This window comes from Helobdella robusta (assembly GCF_000326865.2).
Source record: "Helobdella robusta unplaced genomic scaffold HELROscaffold_25, whole genome shotgun sequence".
Lineage (NCBI taxonomy): Eukaryota > Metazoa > Annelida > Clitellata > Rhynchobdellida > Glossiphoniidae > Helobdella > Helobdella robusta.
The window spans coordinates 697,834-710,728 of record NW_008704310.1 but is presented as its reverse complement, the minus strand read 5'-3'; the positions used below and the strand labels follow the sequence as shown (position 1 = coordinate 710,728).

Genomic DNA, 12,895 nt, shown 5'->3' with positions numbered 1-12,895 from the left:
TGGCCTTATTTGCAGCATGGATTCGAAAAATAAGTTTATTTTGAATTTTAATAAACTAAACGTTCGCCAAAAAACTTTAGTGAGAAAAATCGAAAAAACGAACTACAAACATATTAACGCCAAACATTCGGTAGAATTTATACAATATTGTAAAAATATATATATATATATATATCACAATATTCTATAAATTCTACATTTATAAATAATTTATAGAATATTTTTAAAATTATGGTCTATTGCCAATATTATATATATATATATATATATATATATATATATATCTATATATATATATATATAGTCTTGGTATTCTCACATCAAGCACATTTCATCTAAATTAACTAAAATTCTGGGCCTAATATATCGTGTGAGATCTAAGCTTCCTAAATTTGTTTTATATACATAATATTATTTTTTTGTTTTCCCTATATTATTTACTGTATCTCTGTTTGGGATTCTGCTCCAAATTCTAACGTTCGCGTTTTGACTTTGGCTCATAACTATTTTTTTTCAAATTTTATTTAACTTACGTAAATTTGATCACATTTCTCACTATTATTATCTAGCGAATATACTTAACTTTAGTCAGTTGTATGCTTTTCATTTGTTACTCTCTTTTTTCAAAATTTATTTTCGTGAACTTATTCCATTCATAAATTCAAGATGGGATCGTTTTCGTATAAACCTTGAATTTTACCTTTTAACTCCTAAGTCAAATTTTTTCATCCACTCAACTTTGTCATTATCAATGCGTCTATGGGATTTTCTACCTTTAAGTGTAAAAAATTCTTCTTATGGTACCATCATGCAGATAAAAGAATGGAAAATCTAACAACTACCGGAAAGATTGCAAGGAAAGAGATCGCTTTCAACAACGAATAACATTCGTGAAATCCTTGTGTCACTTGTTAAATATTACCACATTTCAACTACTACAAAGTGTTAAAGATAGGGTTTTGTGGAGGTCGATGGTTGCCAATGTCCTGAAAGGATAAGGCACAAGAAAGAAATAAGGAAGAAAGTCTTAAGTCTGTTATCTTTTTTAGGATTTTTGACACAGAGCTAGCTCAGTGTGGTCCTATTTAATGTCTTAGAGTCTTAAACTAAACTAAATTCAAAATTAAATAAAAACAATTTTAAGAAAAAATTTTCAAGCAAAAAAATCAAATTAATAGAAAAGTAACATTGAATTAACGTGATGTGCTAACTGACAAGTCCGTTAATTGTGCAATGTTTAACTGTGCAAGTATCAATTTGTTTAAATAAGTATTGACGATCGATACGAGGAGAACTTTTCACATCATAAAATCTTATAAACACTTATAATAAAATAATAACATTGTTTAAAAAGCTCTGTAGCAAAAGTCCATTTAATTTTTTATACATTGTGTGAATTTATTTCGTAATTACCTCGTTTTGTCGATAGGTACTTTCGCGACGAACTTTCTTTCATATCAAATTGGTTAGTGGTATTATTATTTGTATTGTTGTTTTCTTTTGTTATTGGCAAAGAAGTTTTTTTCTGCCAGCAATGTTTGAAAAGCACGTAGAAGAGTTCAATGATTTCCACCCCACTGGCGACTGTTATCCCCAGCCAGAGGGACAACATTCCTCCCACCGTTCCAATCATCACATCCCACGTGTAAGTGGAACTTTCGCTCTGATAAAATGGAAAATTCTGCTTAATCACAAATTTTATTTCAAGAAAAGATTCGTAAATTTGCGTCAAGTTGGAATCAACTGTTTCAATATCACTGCTGTTGATGGCTTTGTTGTAGGCATTCAAATAGTTTATGTATCTGGTCTTTATCCATGAATCTTCAATACATCTAGTGTCGACAAAATATTTTTTAAACATATCAAGCTGCGTCGAAGGTTGAGGCCATGTTGCTGATGTTAAATAAGCATTGTAAATTGTCTCACTGCATGGCAATAAACACTGATCTTTGCACTGTTTTTCATATGCAACGAAGAAAGCCAAATGAAGTAGAGAATTTAGCAAATTTGAGAACGCGTTCGAAAAATAACTAAGCATTTCTGATTCATCCGAACTCTTACTAACCAAACTAAAGTTACCGCACACAATACCATCATCGAAACTTTCGTCGGGTATGCTTAAGAGGTGTGAGAAACATTTGTACTTACCCTTAATAATTCTTTGTTGGCAGTATTCTATGCATATATCGGATTTGTACTTTTCTGTGGTTGAATTGGGCATCATGAATTCCGATGTACAGCCTAACCTGAAAACATTTTGAAAATAATTCAACAAAATTGTGAAAAACAATAGATTGAACATTTTTTTAAGTTGATTATTAACTCGGTAACCTATTATACGGAAAATTCAAACGAGATTTTTCAGTTTGAACAATATCGACAATGTTTTCAGTTCCAGGTGCAACGTTGAATCCTCGTTTGAGATCGGGAGGAGTGCCAGGACTGTGAACACTCACCTGCACTCCTCTGGCCTGAGAATTGGTTAGTGAAGATTTATATGGCAACTGCTTGTAATTAAGTGGACCAACATTCAGTATCAGACTCAATCCTCTTAGTACTTTTGAGTTGGTTGGCTTTAAATTGCTAGTTTTTAACGTGTAGCAAGTGTAGTAATTTGCATTCCAACGTCTGGTGAAATTGATGACAGAGCACAGATCTATTGTCCGAAACCAGTCAGTGCCGAAAAAATTACAGTCAACAATTAAATTCAAACATTTATCAGGTTTTGGACGATCCTTTTTTAAATTAATTATATAACCTGACACCGAGGAAAGCTCTTCTAAAACCGATTTTTGAAATTGAAGTTTTAAAGTTAAATTTGTTTCGTTGTTAAACCAGTTTTGATTTGAATTTGACTCTATTTTTGTTTTCTCTTTTAACGCATTTAAAAATTGCGCATAATCTCGCATAGACAAATCTTCTGGCTCGCCTTCTGCCAAAAAATCTAAATTGCACACTGTGATATCCGGAAATGATAAAAACTGATCTCTCTGTAAAAATCATAAATAATTAAAATTAAAACAAAACAAAATTATCATACGCACTTTTTCCCCATACTGCGTTGTTATCGGCCACATGTAATATCTGTTAAACAACAGGCACAGAAGATAAACTAGGACGATGGTTGATGCTAGGAAGAAGAGGAGCCAAAGAAGTTTGAGAAAAATATCTTTGGATTTCAAAATCTTCGGCAACCCTCTCACTGACGTGTTTTCCAGGTATTTTATAATCTCAGATTTTATTATGGCAAACATAGCTTTTTAAAAATTCAAACTTTCTGATGAACCGATCGTTTTTTCAATAGATGACAGATATCGTAGGTACGCTAACGTCAAAGATATTAAATTTTTGTCTTTTCAACATAATAAAATAAACCTCTAGACATAAGATTTAAAATAATTTGTCGGATTAATGGCATATAAATCTGCCTACAAATATTTCATCCAATCCACATGTTCTATGCTGCTCAAATGAGAATTGGAATCTTTCATACATGGTTTGCTGTTATATCCTATATATATATATATATATATATATATATATATATATATATATATATATATATATATATTAGACCATAATTTTTACAATATTCTATAAATTCTACCGAATGTTTGGCGTTAATATGTTTGTAGTTCGTTTTTTTCAATTTTTCTCACTAAAGTTTTTTGGTGAACGTTTAGTTTATTAAAATTCAAAATAAACTTATTTTCCGAATTCATGCTGCAAATAAGGCCATATTTCGATTCCGAATGAATCATCATCAGTGCTTTCTGCTGTTTACATATTGACTTTGACAATCTCACTTCCAACCCGGCGCTTAACCAACAACGAAAACAAAGAAGTAATAAAACTAGCATTGTAAATAATGACAAAGAAGAATATGATGCTATCGATGAAGAAAAGAGACCAAAGAATAAAGAAACCTGACACCTAATTTCCATCTAAGTTCACTTTGACAAAGTCAATCTCCATCTAAATTCATTTTGACAAAGTCAATATTTCCCTTTATAAACAGGAGAAAGCACTGATGATGATTCATTCGGAATCGAAATATGGCCTTATTTGTAGAATGAATTCGGAAAATAAGTTGAATTTTAATAAACTAAACGTTCACCAAAAAACTTTAGTGAGAAAAATTGAAAAAACGAACTACAAACATTCGGTAGAATTTATAGAATATATATATATATCTCCTATATATACACATACACACACACACACACACACACACACACACACACACACACACACACACACACACACACACACACATATATATATATATATATATATATATATATATACAGTGATTGAGACTATGATCTAAACAATTATTGCTAAATATCACAGCATTGTTTAAGCGCAATAATAATGATGATAATAATAACTGAAATGATAGTGATAGCAATAATAACAATATTAACGGTAATAAGAATAGCAACAACCGTAGTCATTCATTTAAAAGGAATCATAACGAGCTGCTGAACCACTCGACCTTTAACAGAAATCAATGGCTACAACAACTACGTTACAAGCTAATTAGCCAGATGAAATACATTTATTTACCCGTGCAAACACAAAAACAAGCTTTTAAGTCTTCCATTCATCATCCATTCATTCGATGGCAAACAATATGTATTGAATAATCTACCATTACGTTCCATCGATTGCGCCATGCGTGACGATCTCATCGCTTTGTACATGTACAGGTGGTGGATGTAAACAAATTTTACGGGGGGAGAACAAAATTTGGAAAAATGTTTAAATTTTGTTGGAGGCAGGAGTCAAGAAAGTAGCAGAATTTGTGGTGACGACCTTTTTTATTTATTAAAATTGAGTTTTATTGACTTTGAATAAGTGCTGTTCACAACGGGAGGGTCAATAGGCCTTCGACCCCCATTGGTCGGCCACTGTACAGACACTTGGCAACAGAGTATGAGTACATACAATGTTGTTTCATGTTGATTTTGTTGATGTGAGCATTCGTTTGATCTTCTCTGTGACGATGGATATGATTAATAGAAAATGTATCGTTAATTTGAGATGTGTCAATCCAACGTGAAATGATATCTAAATTTTGATAATAATCGAGGTGTTTGTTAAAAATTAATCTTTTAAACTGTTTAAACTGCATTAACAAAGTAATTAAAACTCAAACTGTTCGTTAATTTTGCTTTTTTCTCTAGCTAATGTTATTTTATCCAATAACGACAGTTCAAAAATGGAATCACTGGCAACTAACCAACTGACTTAATTTTAAATGTATTGATTAATAACAATGAAATCAATTTTTTGAAATTTACAATTTATTTAAAATACGTTGATGGCAAATATTTAAAATCTTACAAAATTTGTTTTGTTCTTTCAGTCAAATTACGAAACTGCGAAGGATTTCAACAACGATTTTATTACAACGATCGGTTCAATAGTAATATGAAAATGAATCCAATCTGCCTCTTCAGTACATTTAATAAATCTTTCTGCTCATTGAATGTGTAAACAAATTTTTCATAAGACAATCGATTAAACTGCTAATTTAATGGATGTTTAAAAACCACTACGTAATGAATTGGAATGTTATGAATATTCATGGAAACATAGGAAGCAACCAGCGACATGTATCATCGTTGACAATTTGAATGGAGCTTCTTTGGTAGCCATACTTGTGAGAGTTCAACTGGCAGAGATTCGACCACTTGCAGTAGTTCAACGAGTCACATTGCCTCGACGCTTCAACGCTGCACAGAACCACACAGTCCAATAAGCTGCGTCTCCTCGTCTCGTGCAACACGTTGCCGAGCAACAAGACGCTGTATGTCTTCGTCGGCTCATCCATGTACTGCTTCGTCCAAACTGTCGATGAAACATCTAAATATTGGTATAAATTGCTGTCATCATATTTGGAATTGTATATGCATTTAAATTGCGTGTTTGTATTATTCTTATTATTTGTCTATAATATTAAAAAACGTTTCCGTTCAGAATATGAATAGTATAACCAACAACAGTTAATTAAATTGATGTATTAATATAAAAACATATTTGACAGTAGTATGCAAATTAATTTCAGAACGTTGAAATTTTTTTTTGACAAGCAACTCTGAAACGAATTGACTGATTTGGTTGTTATCCAGGCAAAATTTGATAAATATTTAAGCAGTTTTTTAAAGTGATTTATTAATTTTTATTAATAATGTTAATTTAGTAAATGCATTTAAAAATAAAATAAAATTATTTTATACAAGTTACAAAGTTCCTACTCGAAAGAGCCTCATAGAGATAAATTTCCAGCTGACAAATGGTGAAACCTCCACCTCCGTAAAGGTACTGTTGCACAATAAGGAACTGCTGCTTGGGAAGGAATGGGTTGCATTTCAAGGTGTGCTTCTTTGAAATTTCAGCCTTCTTAGGGTATTGCCCACAAACTAAATAATTTCCTCTTATGATATTCTGGTTGTTGTCCTTTAGGCCCACAATGAAATAATTCATTCTTTCTGCTGTTAGTGAAGTTTTGTAAGCGCATCATAATTTGTTTATAAGAAAGTGCAAATTTTCACACTTATTTATAATATTAAGTATATTATTTTCTAAAACCAAGTGTAGATGGAATTTATCTTTAACGTCTGCTTTCTTATTCCAAGCAGATCTATAATATAAATGGTTAATGGTCCCTCGGCTGCTGCCCTTACCTGGTTGGAATGAGAAAAAGTTTGTGTAGGATGCGCAAATTCGCGCATGCATTTTCACATGCATTACGTGTGTGTGGTTACCACATCTGAAAATTAAAAGAGGAATCATGATGTTTCACAGGGTTGGAACAGCCGGACGCCAGAACTCAGAATTAGTGAATTCATGTCAGATTTAAAAAGAACAACTCAAAACTTTTTTGTTTGCGAATGCTGACAGCTGTGCGTTTGGCGCCTAATAAATCCCCATATTACTACTACTATTACTACTACTACTACTACTATTATTATTATTTTTTATTATTATTATTATCACAGTAATATTATTATTGTTACAGTTTGCGGACGACACGGCAATCATCGCCAACAACACTGAAAGTGCACAGAAGCTTATTGATGTAAACTGGGCTTGGTGCAACGCAACCGAAATGAAACTAAACATTGACAAATGCTCAACATTCGGCATGAGGAAAAAAACGGTTCCTATGAGCAATTCCTTCCGATGCTGACCATCGATGAAAAACCAATTCCTCAGGTCGACATAGGTGGACACTTTGTTTATCTGGGCAGGGTCTACGATTTTGAAGGCAACAACAGCAAAGCTAAAGAACAGCTAGTTGAAAAGTTGAAAAATTTGTTGTCAGTGATAAACAATCTCGACACTACGGCAAACTGGAAAATACAAATTTTACGTAGATATGTACCATCGCAATTGGCATTTGAGTTGCGGACATACAACATTTCCTTGACCTGGATAAGCAACTGCCTTGACTCTCTCATTGTTGAGTCGGTGAGATTATGGCTATCGCTGCCAATCAGCAATTGTGTGGCGGAATGTCTGTCCCTTCTCTCTAAAATGTGAGGCTTGAACATTAGGTCTCTCAAACACTATGCCGAATCTTTGCCAACCTGTCCAGATGGAGAAAGTCCTCCACTGCCCAGTGCTCGTTATGCAAAAATACGCAATCCAATAAACATGTACTATCCAACTGCAGTTCAGCATCGGCATTGGGTAGATACACAACAAGACACAACAAAATTTTAGCAATAATTCTCGACAAGTTAAAATCATGTGCCAACCCAGACGTCTCCGTTTTGCTGATCTTGAGACAGGCGATTTTCAACCACCAAGATATCGCATTGCTACGCGGTGAAACATTGGAAATCCTGGAGTTGACAGTCTGCCATCAGACTAACTTCTTCAAATCTAACGACTACAAACAATCAAAATACTCTAATAGCTTGAAAAATAACTTAAACGACGAATTAAAACATTTAAAAATAACAATAAATACATTTGAAGTATCTACTTTAGGTCTCTTTAAAACATTTAACCTCTCGCTAATAAATCTTATTTGGACTGATTATTTTTGCAATAATCTTATAAACTCTGACATATCATCGTCATACGCTATCTATTGCGACAGAAATGTGAAATGAATCAATTTTAAAACTAATTAACTCTGGTCGTACTTTCTCGATTTGAATGATGAGCTTCTCAGATTAATACTCTATTTATTGCATTTGACACTTTATTTTATTTTATTTCATTATTTTATTTTATCCGTACTGTCATTTTCAATGTTTTTTTTATTGCTGAATAAAAGATCGTTCCCATTATAACTATGCGTGGTGCATGTGGTCGAACATGCAGATGAGAATAGACAAATGTCATTCCTTTGGTATGAGGAAGAAAAACTGAAACTATCAAAGTTTCTACTAAAGCTAACGTGGTTTTATATGGGGCCCAACAGCAAGCCTTAAAACAAAAGCATGGTTGCAATTTGCTGACGACACAGCAATCATAGTCAACAACACTGATTGTGCACAGAAACTTATCAATGTAAACCAGGCTTGGTGCACCGCAACCGGCATGAAATTAAGAATCAAAATGAGGAAAAAAATGGTGCCTATGAGCAATTTCTTCCGATGCTAACGATCGATGACAAGCCGATTCCTCAGGTTGACATTGGAAAGCATTTTGTTTGTCTAGGCAGGATTTACGCTTTTAAAGGCAACAACAGTAAGGCCAAAAACCAGTTGCTTGGTAAACTGAAAAATAAGTTTATGTGATAAGCAATCTGAACACGACGGCAAACTGGAAACTACACATTTTACGAAGTTATGTGCCGTCACAATTGGCACTTGAGCTGCGAGCGTACGACTTTTCCTTGACCTGGATAAGCAACTGCCTTGACCCTCTCATTGTTGAAGCGGTGAGATTATGGCTGTCATTGCCAATCAGCAGCTGTGTGGCGGAGTGTTTGTTGCTCCCCTTCAAACTGGAAGGTTTAAACATTAGGTCTCTCAAACACTATATGCAAAATCTTTGCGGATCAAACTACGCAATTATCTGAAAGCAAAGGCAGTGACGAACTGGAATGTTTGCGGGCCAAATCGTTCAACGACTACATCAAAATTAACAACCAGCTCTCAGATTTGAGCAACATCAAACTGACGCTGAAAGCACTAATGCTGCGACAGCAAAGTGCAGAATTTGATCGGCTGACCTCTCTTCTTTGTCAGGATGCAATAATCAAGGCAATTAGTAGTCATATTCCTGCGGCTCGGTAGACAACAAGATACAACGAAATTCTAAAAATAATTCTCGAAAAAATGAAATCATGCGCCAACCCAGAAGTCTCCGTTTATGCAGATCTAGAGACAGATGAATTTCAACCACTATTTCGCTTATTCAAGTCATTGCGACCAGATATCGCATTGTTACGAGACGAAACGATTGAAATACTGAAATTAACAGTCTGTCACGAGACTAACTTTCTAAATTCTAAGAAATAAAAAACTATCTAAATACTCTGGTAGCTTACAAAATAACTTGATTGACGACTTTAAACAATTAAAAATAAAATTAAACACATTCGAAATCTTAAATAATTTTTGTTATTTTTATTAATTTGAGGATTTGATGAGGTCAAAAACTTGCTAATGCTTATAAACAAAGCCTCTGACATCGATTTGAAACCGTTGCATTAATAATAAAGAAGAAAACCAAAGTGTTTCGCATGTCTCAAATAATGTAGTAGTTAAATAATAATCACACTAGCATCACATTTAAACAATTTACTTACTTGTTTACTTTTCAATAACATTTTATAAAACAAAACTCAACTCTGTATATAAACATTGTCTGATAAATGCAAGTCGCACGCCATCTTCAACGTTTTATGTCACTTTTTAAACTGCTCGTAATTAGTAAATGAATTAAATTTAGGTATTATTGCCCATGTCCCATTAACGTTGTTGTACGGTACACGTAAATAATAGCATGTTTGTTCTTAAATATTATGTCAATTATTTTCTACCGAATTTTTATTTTGCAACCGATTCTGCAAAACGAATGAAATAAAAAAAATATTTAAACTCACGAAGTTGATTTCTAGCAAGAAGGACAACGTAATCGACCTGGTTGATGTTCAGCATATCAACACACAACCAGTTTGGGCCTCCAGCTCCATCTGCAGTGGCAAAACATTGGCATAAATCCATTTCTACTCCAAACTGACCATCCACTGCTTTTGAGCCATCATATCTGCAACCAGGAACATAAGATACGTCCCAAACTGAAGAGCTTGTGGCTGGTTTCAAGAGGGCTATGTTCTCTTTTGCTTGTAAATAACCTTTCAAGAAATATTATCTCTTAATTGTTGCAAATAAATTTTTATTGAAATTTATAAAATTACCCAGGTAAAAGCATATGAAAAATATCACGAATCGCTTCAATAAAAACATTTTAAAATCGATTTAAAAATTTTTGTTGAAATTAAATTATTTAATTTATTTTTAAATCAAATATTTCATGAATTGCAACAAAAGCGGTTTGTGTCGCTTCATTATAGACTACATGCGTTACATATATTGCACAATTTGACGTCCCATGCATGATTGAGTTAGCATGCACGTAAATGTTCTAGCGAGATGAACTTATTACATGAGCAATGGATGAGCGCCGCAGACTCAGTGGTCGTGATTTTAATTTTATCACTTTATAAGAAACTGCCTACTCAATGGCGTCAGATGTGTTATATTTCATCAAAATTTCAATTGAATAAAATTTCAGCCATTTTTTTATAAATGTCGTCTCAAATGAATTCTATTTTTATATTCAGTATTTTAAAGGACATTGTTACTGTTAAAGTGTGGCTCCGTCTTTCTGCACTACCACAAAAATTAATGACTCATCCAATGCTGAGTCCGGAGGTTACCAGAGGTTAACACTAATCGCTAAATGATAAGTTCAAATTATTTACTGACGAGATTTCTTTGTTAAAAGAGTCTGCTGATACTCTTGAATCTTCCAGCTTTTCATTAATTAATAATAACTCAATGCATTCAAATTTTAACGTGTCTGAACTCAATTGTCTACCAACTGACTTTTTTACAATATTTACATTTTCTTCATGATTTCCTTCTATTTAGCCACATCAGAGTAAGGTAGCCAGAAATTTTCAGTGGTGAGAACAAGGGGTTGTTAAAATCGTTTCAAAATATTAATTTTTTCAATTCCAAATTAAAAAAAAAATATTTTAACGATTTTCATGCTAACATTAATATTTAGCCAACTGTTCATTTCATAACACGCTGATGTTCAATGTGGTTTTCCAGTTTTTTCAACTCTTAATCCTATCATGCTACTCCCAGGCCTTCGCTTTTTCGGTTTCAATTGTTAGATCCCTAATTGAATATTTCATATGGCTCTGATTTTATTGTCTTTTTTTTATTTTTTTCCTCTTCATCATGGTTTGTGCTTAATGAGTTTATTTTCGTTTGTTTAATCTGTTGGTTGTAAATGTTTTTGAATGATAGCACTTATTAGGGACTTTAAAATAGCATTTAACTGCTGTGTGGAAAAAATTTTTTTAGAATACTTTTTGAAAATAAAATATACAATACAAACTGCAAATTTTATGAAATTACGACCACTTGAAATCAAAATTTTTTAATAGATTTTTTAAACTTTCATCTTAACCACAACCCTCTAAACTTATATAAGTCTCCGTTACTTCTTCGACTGACTAACGGATTGCAAATACATGAAAATTTATTTGTAAATTATTTAATAAAAACGCTAAAGTTTTATGTAACATTTAAATTCGTCAATCGTACAACACATCATGTCTTTGTTTCGTGCACGATGTAAGAAAAACATTCATCAAAGCAGGATAAAATGGTCCTGAATTACATTGAAAGTTTTGATTATATGATGGTGACGTTGGTGAACATTAGTAGCAAGTTTAATTTTATGTCATTGGTGGAACACTGAAAACTTAAACGGTCCTATCCTTATATTGATGGTACAACAAAACTTGACTTGATATTTCAGTTTTAAAATGTTGTTATTGACCAAATAAATTGAACTAATAACAAAATCAAAAAAAAATTTAAGTACATTTTTAAAGATTTTTCTAAGTTTTTATTTCATTGTGCTATCTCTTCATACTCGGTTGATAATTTATCTAAAGAATTGAAATGTAGTATTTTAAAAATTAAGTTTTAATTGGCTCAGTTTAAAAAAACTACCTTCCTCATATGCAACAATAACAAATAAGTTTATATGAATGCGCAGAACAAACCTTGTATTTCGATTTAACCCTTTTAAAGAATGTTTTACAAAACATGAATGGTTGTCTTATTTTCTGTTTTTTTTTTTCAGTTTTTCAACTTAATTTATTTTAATTTTAAATAACAACTGAACACTCATTAATTCAACACATGGCAAAGCACCATCAACATCAAACTTTTGACGAAAGGTCAATTTTTTTTTGCAATTCTTCTCCAATTTCAAAAAATCATACTTGATAGAAAATTATTTATAAAACCACATATATTTGCATATTCTTTCAGTGGTTCCAATTAATTTTCAATTTGTAACTAAGCTAAGCCTCAACAAGCATCAAATAATTTTTTTAAATGAACACAAAGAAAAAGAAATTGATTTCAGGAAAAACTAATTTATGTTAACAATAAATTTTGAAAAAGTTCAATTGAAATTATTTTTAACTCATTTCTCATATAAAAAAGTAATTAGCGTTTAAGCAGGCAGATAGCATTTGGCTCCCCCAGTTACCCGTGATTTTGGGTAATGCTCAAACTCATGCTTAAACTTGTCAAGGTCGGCGCTTAGTTGAATGCCACTGAATGATTGTCTGTGCTGTACCTATTGAGTTAGATGGCGAAGTCAAAGTTTT

At 32.5% G+C, this 12,895-nt stretch overlaps 3 protein-coding genes across 3 annotated transcripts; all 3 read right to left on the bottom strand.

The window, feature by feature from the left end:
- Positions 1 to 1,381: 1,381 nt before the first annotated feature.
- HELRODRAFT_172940 (hypothetical protein) lies at positions 1,382 to 3,254 on the bottom strand (the record flags this gene model as incomplete). The annotated part of the gene is made up of 3 exons (XM_009019600.1): positions 1,382 to 2,246; positions 2,332 to 2,990; positions 3,045 to 3,254. 3 exons carry the CDS (start codon positions 3,252 to 3,254, stop codon positions 1,382 to 1,384), a joined length of 1,734 nt encoding a protein of 577 aa, XP_009017848.1.
- Positions 3,255 to 4,867: 1,613 nt separating this feature from the next.
- On the bottom strand, positions 4,868 to 6,492 carry HELRODRAFT_172939 (hypothetical protein; the record flags this gene model as incomplete). Its single annotated transcript, XM_009019599.1, has 3 exons — positions 4,868 to 5,073; positions 5,620 to 5,871; positions 6,264 to 6,492. 3 exons carry the CDS (start codon positions 6,490 to 6,492, stop codon positions 4,868 to 4,870), a joined length of 687 nt encoding a protein of 228 aa, XP_009017847.1.
- A 98-nt stretch (positions 6,493 to 6,590) lies between these two features.
- On the bottom strand, positions 6,591 to 11,016 carry HELRODRAFT_172938 (hypothetical protein; the record flags this gene model as incomplete). Its single annotated transcript, XM_009019598.1, has 3 exons — positions 6,591 to 6,692; positions 10,113 to 10,327; positions 10,962 to 11,016. The coding sequence occupies 3 exons, from the start codon at positions 11,014 to 11,016 to the stop codon at positions 6,591 to 6,593; spliced, it is 372 nt and encodes a 123-aa protein (XP_009017846.1).
- Positions 11,017 to 12,895: the final 1,879 nt, after the last annotated feature.